Below are 17977 nucleotides of genomic sequence, written 5' to 3'. Positions count from 1 at the left end.
TTCGGAAGCTCCTTTCATAAATACCAATCCAAAATATATATTTAATCGGCAGTCGAGCAAGTATAGCTTAATAACCTAAAAATATTTTCCAAAAAATATTTAGGTATACCTACAACAACGTATTATTGGAATTATACCACAGTTTGTAAATAAACACTTCGAAATAGAGTTGCACGATTTTTTGACTACTATGAAGTTATTGCAGTAAAAAGTTTAAAAAAAACTTTCAGAAACCTTTAGTGCAGTGGTTCTCAAACTTCTTTAAAAAAATTACGCAACGGTCCCCCCAATTTTTTTTAAATTTCTCACGGTCCCTTGAAAAAATAAACATATAAACACAAAATAACACGTTGCTTTTGATGGTTTCAAAATGGGACGGGTGCACTTGCTTCTTTGCAGCTCGGCTATAACGCAGGGGCCCTTAACGCAGGGGTGTTCAAATGATTTCTGTCATGATCCAACACAGCCAAACCTGACAACATGATGATCCACCAAATAGGAATAGTAAACATGTTGGAAACGCTTTAATTTTTATGGTGCTTATTTATGTAAAAGCGATAACTTTAATATTGCCAGAAATACAAAATGCTAAAAAATATATATGTCCAATATTTTTGAATAAGTTTTCCATTAACGGTAACGAAGCGCTGATCTAGTTCAAAAGACTGCATCAAAACGTAAACAAGCCGGACGTAGAGAGATGATTCGCGCGAAGCTGGAAATTTTTTCGCACTTACGAAGTTAAAATAGTCAAAAAGTATTTGAAATGGACTCGTATCTTGTTTGTCAAGTGGCGGCGGGTCGAATGAATTCAATTGGCGGGGCGCATCCGGCCCGCGGGTCGTAGGTTGCCAATCCCTGTTTTAGACTTTAGGTCTTACAATAGCATCGAATTTGGATTTTCTGTCGCTGATCCTCAAAGCTTACAAAGATTAGCATTTCAGAGTTTCTTTCTATAGTTGATTTTTTACAAAATTCATTAACACTGACAATTGGTATTCACATGAAAACACTGTAGAAAGTTTGTTTTGATAAGACTACATTAGAAGATCCGCACAAAACGCTGAAAAGATCCGGAACCGGATCGCGATCCGCCATTTGAACATGACCGTTCTAACGAATCACTTTATTTAAGTAAAGCAATCATGTACAGTTTTAAAACCGTTACCGTACAGCTCACAGTGGCAACGCAGCAGCTGTAAAAACGTAATTCTCATTAGCACAATGCAACATTATGACGTCACAATGCACAATTTAACTCGAAGCATACAATAATGAACAATTAATCAGCTTGTTTGGAAAAGTAAGTTACCTGAAAATTTTAATGCACAGAAAAAAATCTTCTTCAAGAGCGTCGTGTTGATTTTTTGTTAGGTGCTTCGCGGTCCCAGAAAATTGTCTCGCGGACCCCAGTTTTTTGAGAACCACTTTAGTGCATAACAAAAACAAAAGTTCGTGTGTTTGGGTTTCTTATATGTTATATGCACGAATTATAAAAAAAAAAAACACGATTTGCTACGTTCCCACGTAGGCCTACGTTGTTGCAGTCAAACAGCAAATTATTGCGAAGCACAGCTGAAGGAAAATGGGTCGTTGAGCTGAAATAACTAGAACTTATAATTAAAGTCAATTTTAAACTTAGGTGCTCTTTAAAGAAGCAGTCAAATTTCAAAATACAATAAGCAAGCAATCGGCCGTCTTCCCAGTAGGCCGAACCCTGCTGCATCAATTACAAGCAGCTGTTGTCTTGTCGTGTGGAGCCGGTCAACGTTAAATATAGCATTCGTCGGCGGAAAGTTGTCGATTGCTGCTGATGGCCTGCCAAATCGTTATCTTTTAAAGTTTTTCCTCTAATAAATTAGATGTGATTATTGGTAGGCCTAATGATATTAATTACTGGCACTGAATATAATTGTAAACAAAGGATACAAAATCGTCAAATTATTGTTTCCTATCACGTGAAAGTATTGTTTTCAAAGTCGATGGAAGGCAATGTTATATTTCAAAAACTAATTTATTAAACGTTAAGTGTTAAGCAGGATAAAGTTAATTTTAGGTGATATAGGATAAGCGTCGCGAGGGCATAAAATTTGACCTGGTACATTTTCAATAATACGTCTTACATATTGGCATAATGAATGTAACCTATACCCAAACAAGCTTTGTGGATTTCGGTATTAAACGGTAAAATACTAACCTACTAAGAAATCACCTAACAAAGTGACAACCATGCGTTAAAAGCGTTAAGTTGACAACACAACTTTTGGAACGTGAAGTGTTCGGGGTAATTTGACCGCGTATTGGATCATTGATGCAAAAGTACGCAGTGACGTGCATTTGTAGAGTGAGTCATGCTACACGTAAAGTGTCGCATAAGCTACGAGACGTACAGCAGGCCTTGGCCAGCGTTCCGCGTTCAAATCATCACAAAGCACTAGACGAGATACCGACTGTGTTCTTCACGCAGTCCGGTGCCCGAGCCTGGAGACGCCACGTTAAGAGTGACACGAAACAGCGTGAAAACGACGGATTCCAAGACGTTGGAGAGGCGACCTGGCGACTAAGGGTCGAAATGCGAAGCAGTTCACAGCTGATAACGTTGGACTGTCTGTGTCCCACGTCACCGCTAATAATATGATAAACTGCACGCTGCTGCCAATCGCGTCTGGAATAAAAGCGTTTACTGAGCATCAAAACAAGTCAATTTTTTACCTGGAATTGTAAGTTTTAATGATGCTTTCGCAAGACAGCGAGTGTAGTGATTCGACAAAACATCCATCACAAGACGACGGTCTGAACAACTCTTTCTATGACGAGTATATGTAAGTGTTTTCGAGAAAAAGTTTTCGTATGGTTTACACGTAAAGTTGTCATGTTAAAAGCATTTTAAAATAATTATTTAAAGCCTAATATTTTAAAATCAAATGGCAAGACGTCTTGGTCGGTTGCCTGCAGTTATTTAAAAAAACTTATTATTATTGTTTTCAAATCGTCAAGGCACTGCACACCAAACGGCGCAGACCAAACAGTGAACACGAATCAACATGAAATCGTACGACGTAAGTGTCTTTCGTGTGTTCATAAATCGGGCCAAGTTTTGATTGCAAACGAACTAATTTGGTTCTGGAGAAATACAGCATATCGCCAATGAGACAGCGTTTTCGAATTACCAAAGACGGCAACGCAAAAACATAATGGGTTTTGCATTGTCGGGGGAGTGTGGGTGACGATAGGCTTATACAGCTGCTTGGTATAGAGAGGGTGCAAACGGCTTGCGGCCGCGAAAAAGGCGTGTCAGGAACCTAATTAATGCGAGAGGCGTCGCTTTCCAAACGCCAAATGTGTGTTGCACAAGGCTCGATAATAGATTGATGTTGCTCTGACGGTAGGTATTGCTTTACGCGTTGTTTTATCATTGAAAAGATATTAGAAGTGGAAATTAAAACCAGACGTAGCTATACATATCGTATTCGTTAATTAGAGTTTTCCGCATGAGCTAGACCAGCGCTAGCGGCATTAGAAACTGAAAGGTGGCCCAGTGGGACGACATAAACGTTGATTTGCCTCGTACTTTCCGTATAGACATAACGGATAAAAATTAATTGTAATGCAGATGTATTTTTGTGCACTTGGGAAACCAAAGGTAGTTTTGCTGGGTAAATTTAAGCGTTAAATAAATAGACAATATAGAATGCTCGTGTTTTCTATTTACGAGACTAAATAGCTACAGTTAAACGATGCAGTAAACCGGTATTCGAAATGTTTTTATAACGTAGACTGTTTGGGCATTGTAGATTTGTTTGGCATCGCCAGAACGTTCGAGTCAATTCATATTCACGTTATTGCTATTTAATGCAGCCACGAGTCTTCCGGAAGAAAGAACCTCAACGACCGGGAAACAGGAAGCGAAGAAGGTCTGTAAGAGCATCTCGAGGCTGCTGAGAGATCGCAACTCGCGCACAAGAGGATCTCGCATGTTCCAGAAGCGGAGGAGAAGATCTGAGAAGTTCGCAATTGTCGGATACGGGACGCAGCCGGTTGAGGAGGAAGAAGGAAGAGAAAGTGAGGTGAACTAAGTCTGTGTTTGTTCTTTGAGTCAATGCTCTTCAACCTTTTTTGGTTTGGTGAACCCTTAAAGTTGTTGTGACGAACTAAAGCACCCTGTTTACTTAAAAGGTAAACTGAGGTAAAAATAATTTTGAATAATATCATTATCACCGTGTCAATTAAACCGTGCGTAGCTGCAGACGTTTTACACACTGTCGGTGAGAGTTCGATTATGACTGACGGCTGTTCTGCGAGTACTATTGCATGCCATAAAACAGCTATTTTATACATCAGTTGCAACCTACATTTTTTTAATATCATGAATGTGAAATATTAATGGTTCTTTAAAAGTTTGTGATGTAACCGTGTACACCTTTTCGTACTGGTGCACCCCATACATATTTTGATGCACCCTATGGGCCGGTTAAAAAAGGACAGGTTAAACAGCGCTGGTCTAACTCACACTCAGTCAAGCTTATTAAAAAAATGCTCATGGTTCGGCCATATGTGTGTTATATTCTGTACGTTATTTTCAGGTAGATAATGGGGCGATACTACAGTTATTGGTGCCAAAATACGATATTAAGTTACAGAACATAGACACTTAAGTTATGATTTACGAGCAAACGCAGCGTTACCAACCTCAAAGCTGAATATTTCAGAAATGGAAATCATACCTGAATTTAACTTAGTTTCTTAACGGTAAAGCAAGTTATGGTCTAAATTAAGGAATAAAACATTAAAAACATATACGTTAAAAAAAAATAAATTGGGTGTTTTTATACCTGTAGAAAGTTCAAACAAACAGCCAGACCTATATATGTACAATTCCACCAGTCTCCCATTTTTATATTAACTAAGTTCTGCTTTCCTCTGAAACCGCTGCTAGGATTTTAATCTGTTATGCAACGAGATTTGTGCACTGCAGCGCGCAAGTGAAACAGATAACAGGTTTTTCTAGGTTTTTTGCCTGTGTTTTAATTTATCCATACAATTGTACTTGGTGATGACTTTTTAATGATTAAATTTTGAACGAAGGAGTCTGACTCGGAGAAGGCGGATTCCGACTCATTTTTTCTTATATCGACTGATGACGAGATTTCCGTTTACGACCACCCAGGTCCAAATAACGTGCTGGAGAAAGACCGCAAGCTTAGCACGTCCGAGCAGGTAACAATATTCCACTAAATAACACATAATTCATGTCCAAAAGCCTGATTTGCATTTAATAAAATGCTTAAATTGCTAACCAGAAATGCCAAACGCTATTTACATATGAAAGCAAAAAATGTTTAATTACCAGCCGCTGCAAAAAAGCTGTATTTATTAGCCATTGGAATTCAGCGCTCAAACGACTTAAGAGCAACCTTGTCTGCAGATTGTGCAAAATCAGCTGCGAAACCTCGCCATGGACGCTGTGCAAATGAAGGGCAAGGGCGCCAAGCTGTTCGCCAAGCGTCAGCGACGCATGGAAAAATTCGTGGTCGGCGGCGCGGCGCCCGAAGACGCGCCCCTGCCACCCGTCCCACCAAACGGCCCAATCGCCTTCGTCAACCAGGCGTACCAGCCGCGTGTGTGTGAGCGTGAGTCCTACACTCCCGTGTCCTTCAGCAACATCCACTCCACCTCTTCAGCAGCCAACAGCGTGGATCAGGTGGCTCAGCAGCTGGGCCGGGCCAAGGTGCAGTACAGCACCGACGACCCGAGCGCCGGCCGAGCGCGCCGAATGCGCCCGAGGGACAGGTCGCCCTGGGCCGGGGACGCCCCTCGATTTGCCAGTGCCGACTGGTCGTCAGACGACGAGGTGGTCCATCGTCGCCAAAGTGCGTCTTCCGAACGCGACGAACGGCAACCTCCAAGTACGCAGATCGCCAGCGGCGCTCAGACCAAGCGCAACGTTTTCAGGTCGGTTTTGCCCCCGACGCCGTCCGCGAAAAACCAGCAGCATCCACTTTTGTCCGGTGAAGTTTCCGCGTCGGCGACTCCTCCCTTTCAGCAGATGCAGTTGGCGCAAAACGGAACGAGCGCCAGCGAGAGAAATGCCTCATCTTCGCTTTACAGCAAACCGGCGAGAAAGTTTTCCGCCATTACGTTTCAGCCTCGAAAGGCCAGGCCGTCTACAGCTCAAGGTGAAATATAGATCTAATTTTTTTGATTTTGCCTTATATCTTTCATCCGGAACATGTTATTGCGGTGGCCTTTATAAATAGCAAGAATCATTTGGCTATGTGCATAAATCAATTTACAATTGTTTTCACAGAGAAGAATTGTATTCAACAACAATTTGACGAACAAAGCACTTTAGGTAGCGTTTTACTTTTTTTCTAATGCAAAAAATCTAACAACATTCCAACTCGACTGTCGGCTGTCCTTGCCAATTATTTAGCTTGCATTAATTGCCATTTATATTAATTTTACCAAATTAATACATATTGTGTGTTTGAATAGTATACCCCTATAAAAATGTATGGCGTAATCCTTACTTTCTTGGCCCACTAAACTATGGGATTTAGGTTTTAAGCCAATTGAAAGCATAGTTAAACCTATTAAAATTTTATAATTTTCCGTTTTCAATTTTGAACTAACTCTATTGAAATTGAACAGAAATTTATACTTTTTTACGACTGCAGTAAACGCACCGACTGTGGCCTATCCATTCGCAACAAACAAAGAGACACTTCCGACAAGCAATTCAAGTACACCCCTGTCAACGTGGAAACCGTCTCCAGAAAATTCGCAACTCAAACAAACGCCACAAGTGACATATCAGCCACACCAAAACGTCGTAAAAAATGCTCCACCTTCGCCATCTGTGTCTCTTCTTAAGGAACCCCTAAAATGCGCTTCTCCATCACCTTATCAGCGACAACATGTTGAAAAACTAAGGAGTCCTCCAGCAGTTGCTCCTGTCACAACATACCAACCAGCTGCCAGCGATGTCTCTTCAACTCCATCATCTCGATCATACCAGGATACAATTTTTAACGGATCAAATGTAGAAGAAACGAGTAATACACAAACCACAGAGAATGATGTTTTAAAAGCAGTAAGTCCCTTACCCAAGCCATTTCTACAAAACACCTTAGATGTAGTCAGTATAGAGTGTGAAGCAGTAAACCTCCCAAAAAGTCCATCATCATTAGCGAACGGTACAGTTTCCACAGTTCCGAACGTCAGCACCTCGCAATCTTTTGTGCCTCCGCCGCCAGTGTACAGTTCTTATCGTGCACCTTCCCCTATGGTCTATCCACCGAAGCCAAATGAGCCTTCCAGCGCGGATGAAAAGCCGAAAGTGATGGCCTGTTTGAAACTGCTGGATCCCGCGAAAGGAAAGTACGAGCCGAAAATGGAAACCGTATACAAAAGTTCGCCGTCACTAGGCGCTATTTTGGACGAAGAGAGCAAAGCGACCACCGTTAAGAACAAGTCTCCATCAAGACCAAGGTATTACGACTCTACAATACACGATTCGTTGTTTTGCTTAAAGAGGTAATGGCATGGAATGGAGTACGTGGTTGCAATTTAATCGACTTTTTTAAGAAGAAATAGCGATTTTAATAGCAATTTTTGTGTAAAAGTACTTGGTACCGGTTAAATGTTTGTTGCTTTGTCTTCAGGTTACTCAACCTTTATCATTATAACAAATATTCACAGCACGATGCTTAGTGAAAAGTTAAACCGCGATTAAGGCAAAAAGGTAACTTTTATCAGAACATTTTTTGCAGTTTATAAAATGTGATGTACTTTTCCAGTTTCACGCCACAGCAGTTTAACAAGCCAGTTTCAACCAAAGTCGCAACTCCGCAAGTGAGTTACCTAAAGAACGGCAACCAAGCAAAGCAGAATGAAGGCAAACCGCAAGCCCTCGGAACAATTGCAGGAGGTAAAACATTCATATTTTAAAAGTTTATAGAGCTTAATAGGTTAAGTGAAGCAAGCCTAAACTGTAACAAAACTTGTAAAAACTTGATTGTGTCAGTGGTTGACAGCTGTTTGATAACACATAACCCTGATATCACTCAATTAATCCGCCTTTCTACCTTCAAATTGGGTGACCATTGAACGTTGAAACGCGTCTCGCATTTGCTGTAAACGCGTGGCTGGATACTGCTTTAAACTTTATCTTCCTTGTAGGAGCGATGAAAGGAAAAGGCGCGCGAATGTTCGAGAAGCAGCAACAGCGGATGGACCGCTACACTAGGGAATGCAACGGGAGCAAGGACGCAAGGATCGTACCAGCTCCTCTCGTAAACATGGGCAACCAGCAGAAGCCGGCCCTCGACCCAAAAAGCAGGAAGAGCATGAATGACGTTATGGGAGAGTTTAGAAAGTTTTCAGACTCGGATTCACCGGTTGGTGCATGTTGGGTTAGGTTTAATGTGTTAAAATTATAGGTTTTGGGAGATTGTCATCGGTTACAAAAGCTATTCAAAAGTTGCATTGAACGAATATATTTTGAGATATTTTTATTATTTTATTCATTTATTATTGCAGTTTATTACAGTTTTATTATTTTACTATTGACTCTTGTGATATGTGCATGCGATAACTCTGGACACAATGCCATAAGCTTGATTTTCTCAAACTGTGCTTCGTTTTAATCTTCCAAAGGCGCTATACTATGATCCGTATCGAAATTTGACTGCAATCATAAACTGATTTTAGGTATTATCATTTTCTCACGGGCACGTTTTACCTAATTTTTATGTGCCCGTTGATTAATTCCTAATTGATTGACTTTAGAGTGCATCAAATAAGGGCTGGAGAAGTTAGTTCATTATGTTGAGTGCGTCACGATAAAAAAAATTTACAAGAAAAATGTTTTAGAATCACTTCCATAAGCTTATTTTGTAAAGCATTTAGTTAAAAATAGTGATAAATAAAATCATTGACTGTCAACTGCTATTTCATTTAAAGCATTTCGAAATTTTGGAGAGCGAAACACAATACTAGTTTAAAACAAAATTGATACCCACTTCAATATTTTCCTAAAATTATTGTTATTTTTTGTCATAAATATTTCCTGATTACACAATCAGACCAGACAGAACGACTGAGGCTTAGATTTAAGCCATTTAGTAAATGACCTGCCTAGTGAAGTAATTTCGTGAAATATACTTTGTGAGTTTGTTTACAACAAAATGATTGACCTTTAGAGGAGACCAAGTGGAAACAAAAAAGGTAGAGGCAAGGACCCCCTACACTACCAGCAATATTACGTCGCACGTCGTCCACCCTCGGCCGCCGACTTCGTCAACTGTGATGACGCCGCATCCGACTCGAACAACTCTGGAACGTCATCGATGACGTCATCCTACGACAAAGGTTCCACGTCATCGTCGGGTAAGGCGTCGGAGCAGCAGCCCCAGCCACTGGACGAGGTGTTCATTCATAATGATGCGAAGATGCCTGTGAAAAAGGGGCCTCCCCCAAGAGTTGCCCCCAAACCAGATCTGGTTAGATTTCTGAGCTCGGACTCCAACAAAAGTCTGGTCGTTCAATATGGTAAGTATGGCTTATGTTAAAACTGTAAAGACTCTAACAAGTGAATTATAATGATTGTAATTTTGCTTGACCTTTAACTGGTGTTTGGATCGCTTATGCAAGCTTTTGCGTTTCTCTTTAGGTAATTAAAACGGACAATACTTTAGCTCTTCTTTTACAGAAAACAAGCCCTGTAACACAGCCGAGACCAATCAACCAGAACTCCCAATAGCGCAACAAGACCCTGAAATATCACTAGAAAACGCGCATCAAATAAACCAAAGCAAAACTGAAGACCAGGAAGGACCATTAAAGAAACCTGCTTTTTCTGTTTGGTCTCCAGGCCAGCGATATGATCCACCAAACGTTGATAAATACAATTTGCCACCTCCCCCAGGTTACAAGGAGGTCATGGATAAATCTAGGGCCACGACCAAGCCAGTTTACAATGCCAGGCACGTCCATTTCGATACTTATGCTCCAGGAATGGGGGCTGCCCTGTCAACAGATGCTCCAGAAGAGACCATGTTCGATTTTGATCCACCGGCGCTACAGCGTAAAGTACTCAGTCTGCCAAACAAAGCCACTAACGTATCACCTGCCAAATGGTCACCCACTGGTCACTAGTAATAACTTTTCACTGCAATGTGCTTCAGGCCAAAAAATAGTTAAAATAAGAGATTTTATAGTTGAAAGATATCAAACAACAAATTTATTATATGACTGGCATAGGTCTATTCGAAATCTATTAACGTTCCGAAAGTCATTAGAAGATCTTTTTTGTGGTTTATTACTTGTACAAATATTGTTTAGGCTATTTTCTTTTTTTTAACTGTTTGTCAATCTTTTCATCAGTTTAAATTAATAAAATCTCGTCCTGCATGTTTTTCATCGTGTACATATCTACCTAATTTTTGTTTGTCCTAATGTATTTATTACATAAGTGTTGCATGTATTTTGTTTAAACGTATTTTGATTAGCGTAAACTTAATTAAGCAAAGCAGAGGCCGTTCCCTTAAAGTTTCCGAATAAAGAAATAGTATACTGAAAGTGCTGTTATACATTACTTAAAAATAATGGACTAACAAGGAGAAAATACTATGACTAATTAAAAATAAAATTTAACTATATCATTTGCCAGGAGTATTTAGCCTATAGGTAAAGTGTGATATGTAAGACTTATTGGACATCAATTTTACATATCTATAAAACTACTTAAAATATTGTATTCCATTAAATAGGTTTTGGACAAAACGATCAGTTGCAGTTTTTAACAAGATTTGAGACTGAATAGTTGCTGAGTTTTCCGTGGTAAACAAACTCAAGGCGTGTGTGCTGATCTAAGTTTTAGCCTTAGTTTATTTAGATTGGTAAAAACGTTTGATTATTATTTATTCTCTTTGTGGTTACACGAAATATTTAAACTTTTTTAGATTAAGTAAACAAAGATTTAATTTTTGGGAATGCTCTTAAAAACACAAATGTCACGCGAATCGTGAAAAAAATCCAGAGTATTTGGCGCAAATGTTAGTTTGTAGGGTGTGTTCCAAAGGAGGAATGTAGGCATGAAAAAAACTGTAAAAGGTTCGATAGAAGCGCGAAATGTAATATTGCTATTTAAGTTGGCAAATAGCCTATTAGGACAAGTTCTTACGTTTCACGTAAACACAGCATGGATTGCTTTGGGCTAATCAATTTCAAATTTTATTTTTTAAACATGTTTAGAGTTTGTATAGGTTATTTGTGACACTAGAATATAAACATTCAATAAATTCTAAACCAGTGCGAATTAAGCAACCTACAACCCGCAGACTTGATCCGGTCGCCAAAGGAAATCAACCATCTCGCTGACTCTTTTACAAATTAGACAAGAGACTTTTCTCGTATTTTTTTGATAATTTTACTATTATAAATGCAAAATCTTTTTAACGATTACATAAATGCAAATTGCGAAATCTTCAAAAAATTACAGGTGCGCGTGATTAAAAGTTGTTTGAATCGAATGCCTAAAAACTACTTGTCAGTATAGAGTGTATTACGGCCCAACGAGAACTTTTGTGTTTATTTTTGACCCGAGATTAGGAAAAGGTTGCCGACTCCCAATCTAAACAGGATAGAGACTTGAAATATATTAATGTTCAAATAATTCCGTTTAAAGGGCCGAAAATTTTATAAGTTATAATTATCACATAAAATAGAAAAAAGAACTTGTTAGTTATGTTATTACGCAGCAAAAAATATATTTTGAAGAAGAGGGCTGCACGGATCATGCCCCAATCCTGGATTCAGTAGTTGCTGATTTTTTATTTTAACATTCAACCAAATTTATCCAGTTTAATCAATTTGTTTGTGCCTTATATATATATAGGCTATATAATACTGTATATAAAGCTCTGTTTGACATCCGTGTACATTAATAATAACTCCTGATTTTATTCTGAAAAAAATAGAAATTCAGTACACGGTTTACATTTACATGGTCAAAATAAAATGATATGTTTCAAAGCAAGTTAAATGGTATTTGTGCCCGTTTCACGTGGATTGTTCCATATAATTGAGAATTTTGTTGTACCTTTATCAATGCAACGTTTAAGGACTGTTTGTTCGTTTAGGATTTCTTTCTCTAAAGAATAAGTCAAATGCATACTAACATAAACAGCGCCTAACGACAGTCATGGGCGGAATGTATTAACTTTATTATGAAGAGCGCGAACACTCACTCGAAGGCATTTCGCGCAGCTGACCTGCGATGACGTCACAGATTTGCGTCCCCCGAGAGCGGGCGAGATGCAGGAAAGCGTTCCCCAGCGACCAGCATTAATGGCCTTCGTCGAATCGTTCGTCACCTGGCCCGCTCAGTCGCTCACGCCACGATCGGGTTTGTGGCAGCCCGGTAAAGCGGCTAAGTAGGAAAGTTCTGTACGCCTTTGGTTGTATTTTGACTCCAAACGTGTTAATAGCAAGAAATGGTGTTCAATAGCATTGCACACACTAAGTACAAGCCCTTCCGGGCGGTGGCGGGCCCTGTGGCCAAGAGAGAGAAGACCCAGTTCGTGGCAAAGGGACCGCCCCCTGTGGCCCCAAGACCCAACGGCAGCGTGTACGTCCACGTGTACGACACCCCAGGTGACAGACCAGGGGACTTCAGGACCTTCTATCAGCGCGGGAGGCTTCAAGAGGTGCACCACAACAAAATGCCCAGCTACAGTAGCGCGCAGAAGGTGTCCTACCCTTATTCGCAAGAGCTGATCCAGGAAAACAGCGGCAGAGTTACTCCTGAAGTACGCCTGAAGCAGCGATCCAAAAAGGTCGGAAAGGGATACAAGGTTCTCGCCGAGGTGGTAAGTTTCGCAGCTAGCTTTTTGTGTAAGGGTTAAGATATATATATATCCTCATATATACCGAGCTGTACCGAAATCTATATAGCATGAACGTTTTGTGTCTAGTTGGAAATACATGTTTGCCTTGCCATAATTTTAGTTGCACAAGTTAAACTGAGCCTTTGATACGTGAAATGATACGTTAAAGCTATTCAATATGTCAGATTTTAATTGGAGCCGCCTTGACGTTACACCAATCACGGCCGCTAATAGATCGCCTCGTAACTTCTAATTATAGACTGGCCGCTAGCCTATCAGCCGTCGACAAGTAACACTTACTTACTTTCAGAACCCGAAGACGATGCGCAGCTCAACAAAAGGAGGAAGGATGTTCATCAAGCAGAAGAAGCGGATGGAAAAGTACACGAGCCTGTCTTCTGACGGGAAGCAAGTCGCAGAAGAGGAGCCCGAGCCAGTATCAATCGACCAGCGATCCACCCCGTGGAACATGGCGGTCAACTCGTCGACGGCCGTCAAGTACATGCCATCGCATATCTTCAAAGGCCCTTCGGCGCGTTCCATAAGGAGCGGTAACTGCAACGTTCTGCCGCCGATGTCGGAGCCGCCGCCGGAGTGGCGCGCCAAGGTGGAGGCCAATTACAAGATGCCCGAGGAACAAGAGAGCAATCCGCCTCCGCGAAGGTGGAACACAGCCGACTCTTATTACCGCGTACAGCAGCAACGAAGCGTTTCGGCCGAACCTGCGTCCGGAAACTACATTGAAGGTGGCGACGCCGACTACTACATGAACGGCGCTGCTGAGGAAGAGTACGTTGGCAGCGAGAATGAGCCCCAGCAGGCGCTCTATGTGAACGGAATCCCGACCAGCGCCATCTACTTCAACGCGAAGAACCACCGCAACGCGCCGCACCGAAAGCAGGGGCTCAGAATCGGTCGGGGCACTTTCGTCACCGCGCCCAACTGCCAGCTCGATTTCAACGCGAAGGCGGTGGGTTGGAGCCGCTCTTTTGCCGACCAGTACTAGTCAACACCAAAAGCTGAGAATTTGGCCGGCTGCAGACATTTTATCAGCGATTCAAAACTAGACATAATTGCCAGCTACTTATGAGCGCGATTTTTAGATTACAACAAAGTTAATACAAGCTTCATACTTTGAATTGTCCGATTTACTTCGAGTTTGTATGTTACCATAACCCGAACTTATTGTGTTGTTTACCTTCCTAAGTTTGACAGTACATAGTAATTTGCACATCTTTGGTCTATTTATCGTTATATTTCTTGCCTAAAATATATATCGACTACGATGGTTGTTGAGAAAGGGGTTCAGTTTGACGATTGCCTTATGCAGTAAATGGCGTCTGTGGAAAACCAAGCGATCGTTAGTTGGTGTACAGCGTGTGTTTTACGTGTTGGCTTGTAGAACATAATATACAAGATTTTTGTTGAAAAATAAAACCGTGGACTGGAATTTATATTAAGGCCTGAACTAACGTTTAGTTTGATAAGCAAGTTGTATTTTATATTATCAGAAAGGTTATATTTTTAGGTGGCATTTCCCAAACTGATTATCAGAAAGGTTATATTTTTTAGGTAACATTTTCGAACTGATAAGCAAGTTAGTCTCCCTATAGCTTAAACCACGCAGTTCCATACATTTTCAAAGTTTGTGCATCGTACTTCAGTTACGCTATCCTATACGGTTGCATCCGAACGTTTATAACCTATAAACTAACGCAGTTCAATTTTTAAACAGGGGTTAATTACTTAATTACCTCCACCCAAAACTTAGACGTCTTATATTTTTAAGACACTTTGCTAAATAGGTTTTAATAAACCCATCTTATAGACTTTATGAAATCCTATTTTTTATCGAACGAGCAGTCAAAAATCTCACATTCATTTGAAATCAGTATAAGTGTCCATCCAACGCCAAAACCTATTCGAAAAAATGTCATAAAATTTTATTACCGGGACTACGATAAATTTTTGATTTCATTCAAAAAAACGGGTGACAATTATTAGCCGAGAAATGCCGCGAGCCGAAGGCCAACGAGCTTCGCGTGAAAAAGCAGGCACGACACGTTTTTCGAAGAAAAAAATCCGAGACGGCAAAAGTAAGACACGCTAGTGATTTGGTCGCCAAATATACGGAAAAACGAAGAAAAGTACGGATCACATAAGAACAAGAATAAATTCCGAAAAATAACGTGACATCTTTTATCTGCTGGCCTTTCATCTCTTGCTTGGAGAGGTAACACTACGCTTAAAACAAGAGGCAGTGCACTGAATCAGGGTAGTTAGTAGTAAAAGAAAAAGTGTTATATTGGAAATAAATAGAAGTCTTAGAGGAGGTTGGGTGGCTTCGTTTCCTGTACAACATTTTAACCAAGAGAAAATTTTCGACAAACAAGTTGGGTTTCCGGGTAAACATAGTAAGAGTTGGTTCAAATCAATACTAATCAGATTATCCTAGTTTTGTTTCTGCTAATAACATTTAGTGCTCATCATCGTTAGGATTATGTGCCAAAAATAGTAGTAATACAACACTTAAATGACCAAGTTTTTATTCTAGGAAGTATTTAAAAAAAAATTCGTGTGCATTGGGTCACAGCAAGGAAGCGGTGCTGAACAAAAAAGTAGTCAAATTAGTTGCAATATTTTAAAAAGGGTATTTTGGTAAAATATTTTGAAGTTCCCAAAATTTGCTTTCTACCTGGATGCCAAAGTAAGCACTTGACATTTTAGGTTGGCGTGTCATGGATTTTGAGATTTGCTTTTTTGGCGTAAATATGAAAGATGGTTATCAGGGAGCACTTACATTGGCTCCATGCCCTTATTTTACATTTGTGACAGCAATGGGATTTTTACGTACATCATGGCTCAATAAAAAGGAAAAAGCAATCTTCGTCCAACTTTTTATGCAAAAGTGAAAAACCGACGATGAAAAGACAAGTTGCTGCATTCCAACGCCACGAAAAGGCACAGCTTCGCGTGACGTAACTATGACGCTAAAAACGCAAGTTTTCGGTTTTCGGAAACAAGTTTTGACACGGGGGCAAAAAAGAGCAGCTCAAATGACGACGAGGGATAAAATAAAAGGGAGAATGATTAAAACGTGCTCGACGCAGAAAAGTCGCAATAACAGTTATAATGGTAATAACAACAACGAGAAAAAACGACGATTATAACAAATAACAGGTCGGAGAACGCTGCGGGACAATGGAACTACTAAATCGCGCGCGCAGCTCGACAGGCTGGAGGTCATATGTGAGAAGGAAAAATTCCAAGGTCAAACCTGCGAAACTTGCTCTTGGCTTTCACGAGTGTCTGCAAAAATAAACAGAAAACAATAAGTTATCGGTGCTGATCATTTTTTGCAAACGTTGAAAACACAAGCAAAAAATCCAATTGGGACAATAACAATTGATCACAATTGCGTTTTACAACATTTAAGAACTTTCAAGTAAACTTTGCAGCTATTTCCATAAAGTTTAACTTTAAAGTAGGATAAAAAACATCTGTATCAATAAAGTAAAATACAACGGTACGGAATCACAATTGTTTCACACACTCCTCTAGAATTGCTGGTGACTCACCGATATTAAACGAGCGGTAGTTGTTGGGCACAGCAGTAAACATGCTTTTCTGCTTTGCGCTGATTTGCTTCACAGCTTCCGTGTAGGATGGCAGCGATCGCCTCTCAGTATTGTTGTGATCTGCACAGCGTTCATAGCGTTTAAGATTTAGTCTAGCGTTGAATTAGGCTAATAGTGTCGCGACCAAAAATTGGGTCGCAGTTTGATTTGTTTGGTTTGACTTACTGAGATAAGTTCTTGACTTCTCCTAAATTTGACAAAATTGCAGAGGCCATACGAATAAATGATTGGCTCACATTAATTAAATTATATTATTGCCACTGCCCAATCTGGTATTTGAACTTCGTTTATTTTAGGCTTGCAAAAAGTTTATTAAGTAGAACTGGTCGCCAAAGCTTCGCCGGTAAAAGCTTTTGGGTTGTTTACGTTGCATTTCATTTGTTCCCAAACCAACGTTGGCTCTCAGCGATTAGGCTACGAAACTGCGATATCTAAATTCACTTTAACGATATCATAACGAAGATACAGCTAAACATTGTGCACTGAAGCTCCTGGATCTAAAATCACGCTCTCAACTTCAAACATTGTCAACGAAACTCGCCCAGTTTTTCACAAGCTCGCAACACTACGAATGCTTACCGATATCATACGCATAGCTCGTCCTAGGTAGTATACAACTAACATAAATAAATCACAATTAATGGTAAAACACTCACCTGAACGAAAAGGGGTTCTGCCCTGATGGGACACGTGGCCATTGGCCATTGCGCCCGAGGGGGTGACAGCAATTCTGCCCACCGCTGCTTGCGTCATGATGACGTCATCGAATGTCGGGTAATCCCCAGTGGGTGAGGGGGAGAGGGGCGGCGAACTGAGGGGTGAACTGGAGGCGCTTTCGCGACGAATCTGGTCTGGGCGGCCGATGCTGTGAAGTAAAGTGAAAAGTGTTAAAAGAAACATTACCAAAAAATAGGGCAAAGAATGGCAAAAGATCACAATTTAATCAATATTCAAATGATAAGGTAATATATTCCTAACGCATGAAATCAGTACATTTAACCAAAACTTAATGGCAAAGGCAAAGGGGCAAAAAAAGGCAAGGGCCAACTTAAGAAAAAAAAATGTTTTAGAATTACGTGAACGTTAAACTGTAGTTTACGTCTCAATAGACCAAAGTTTCTCAGCTTTTAATGGCTAGCGGCACCCCTCAGAAATAATAAATAAATTGCGGCACCCCTACAAGATTTTTCCGTAGGTAATTCACTATAATGTCGCAACAAAACTGGAGCAGCACACATCAACTCTAGACAAAGTAGAAAGCTACAATTGGACTTATTCAACTGTAATCTTACACAATTTTTTCAAGAGTTGAACAAAAAAGCAGATTCTTAAAGATTCTCAAATATCTCTCGGCACCCTTGAGCCTTAGAAATGGCACCCAAGGGTGCCGCGGCACCACGGTTGATAACTACTGCACTAGACCCACTGGATCTAGACGGACAATTAAAT

The 17977-nt window shown here is 40.3% G+C and overlaps 3 protein-coding genes across 3 annotated transcripts in view; 2 read left to right on the top strand and 1 right to left on the bottom strand.

The window, feature by feature from the left end:
* The first annotated feature begins 3194 nt into the window (after positions 1-3194).
* Positions 3195-10418, top strand: LOC146138311 (uncharacterized). The gene is made up of 10 exons (XM_083394564.1): positions 3195-3219; positions 3859-4067; positions 5086-5217; positions 5426-6176; positions 6308-6352; positions 6678-7491; positions 7800-7930; positions 8182-8399; positions 9204-9552; positions 9713-10418. The coding sequence occupies exons 1-10, from the start codon at positions 3195-3197 to the stop codon at positions 10156-10158; spliced, it is 3120 nt and encodes a 1039-aa protein (XP_083250690.1). The 3' UTR covers positions 10159-10418.
* A 1954-nt stretch (positions 10419-12372) lies between these two features.
* On the top strand, positions 12373-14344 carry LOC146138310 (uncharacterized). Its single transcript, XM_083393454.1, has 2 exons — positions 12373-12872; positions 13201-14344. Exons 1-2 carry the CDS (start codon positions 12498-12500, stop codon positions 13894-13896), a joined length of 1071 nt encoding a protein of 356 aa, XP_083249580.1. The 5' UTR covers positions 12373-12497; the 3' UTR covers positions 13897-14344.
* Positions 14345-15759: 1415 nt separating this feature from the next.
* LOC146138309 (rap guanine nucleotide exchange factor 6-like) overlaps positions 15760-17977 on the bottom strand; it is a 56562-nt gene continuing 54344 nt past the window's right edge. The window contains exons 33-35 of the mRNA XM_083394828.1: positions 17185-17393; positions 16469-16588; positions 15760-16199 (exon numbers count right to left, since the gene is read on the bottom strand). Coding sequence (XP_083250954.1) covers positions 16162-16199; positions 16469-16588; positions 17185-17393 — 367 coding nt within the window. The 3' untranslated portion in view covers positions 15760-16161. The remainder of the gene's footprint in view (positions 16200-16468; positions 16589-17184; positions 17394-17977) is intronic.

Source organism: Ascidiella aspersa, chromosome 7 (assembly GCF_963924565.1).
Source record: "Ascidiella aspersa chromosome 7, kaAscAspe10.2, whole genome shotgun sequence".
NCBI classification, from domain to species: Eukaryota; Metazoa; Chordata; class Ascidiacea; order Phlebobranchia; family Ascidiidae; genus Ascidiella; species Ascidiella aspersa.
Note: the sequence above shows the minus strand (reverse complement) of the source record. Positions and strands in the feature narration are given on the sequence as shown.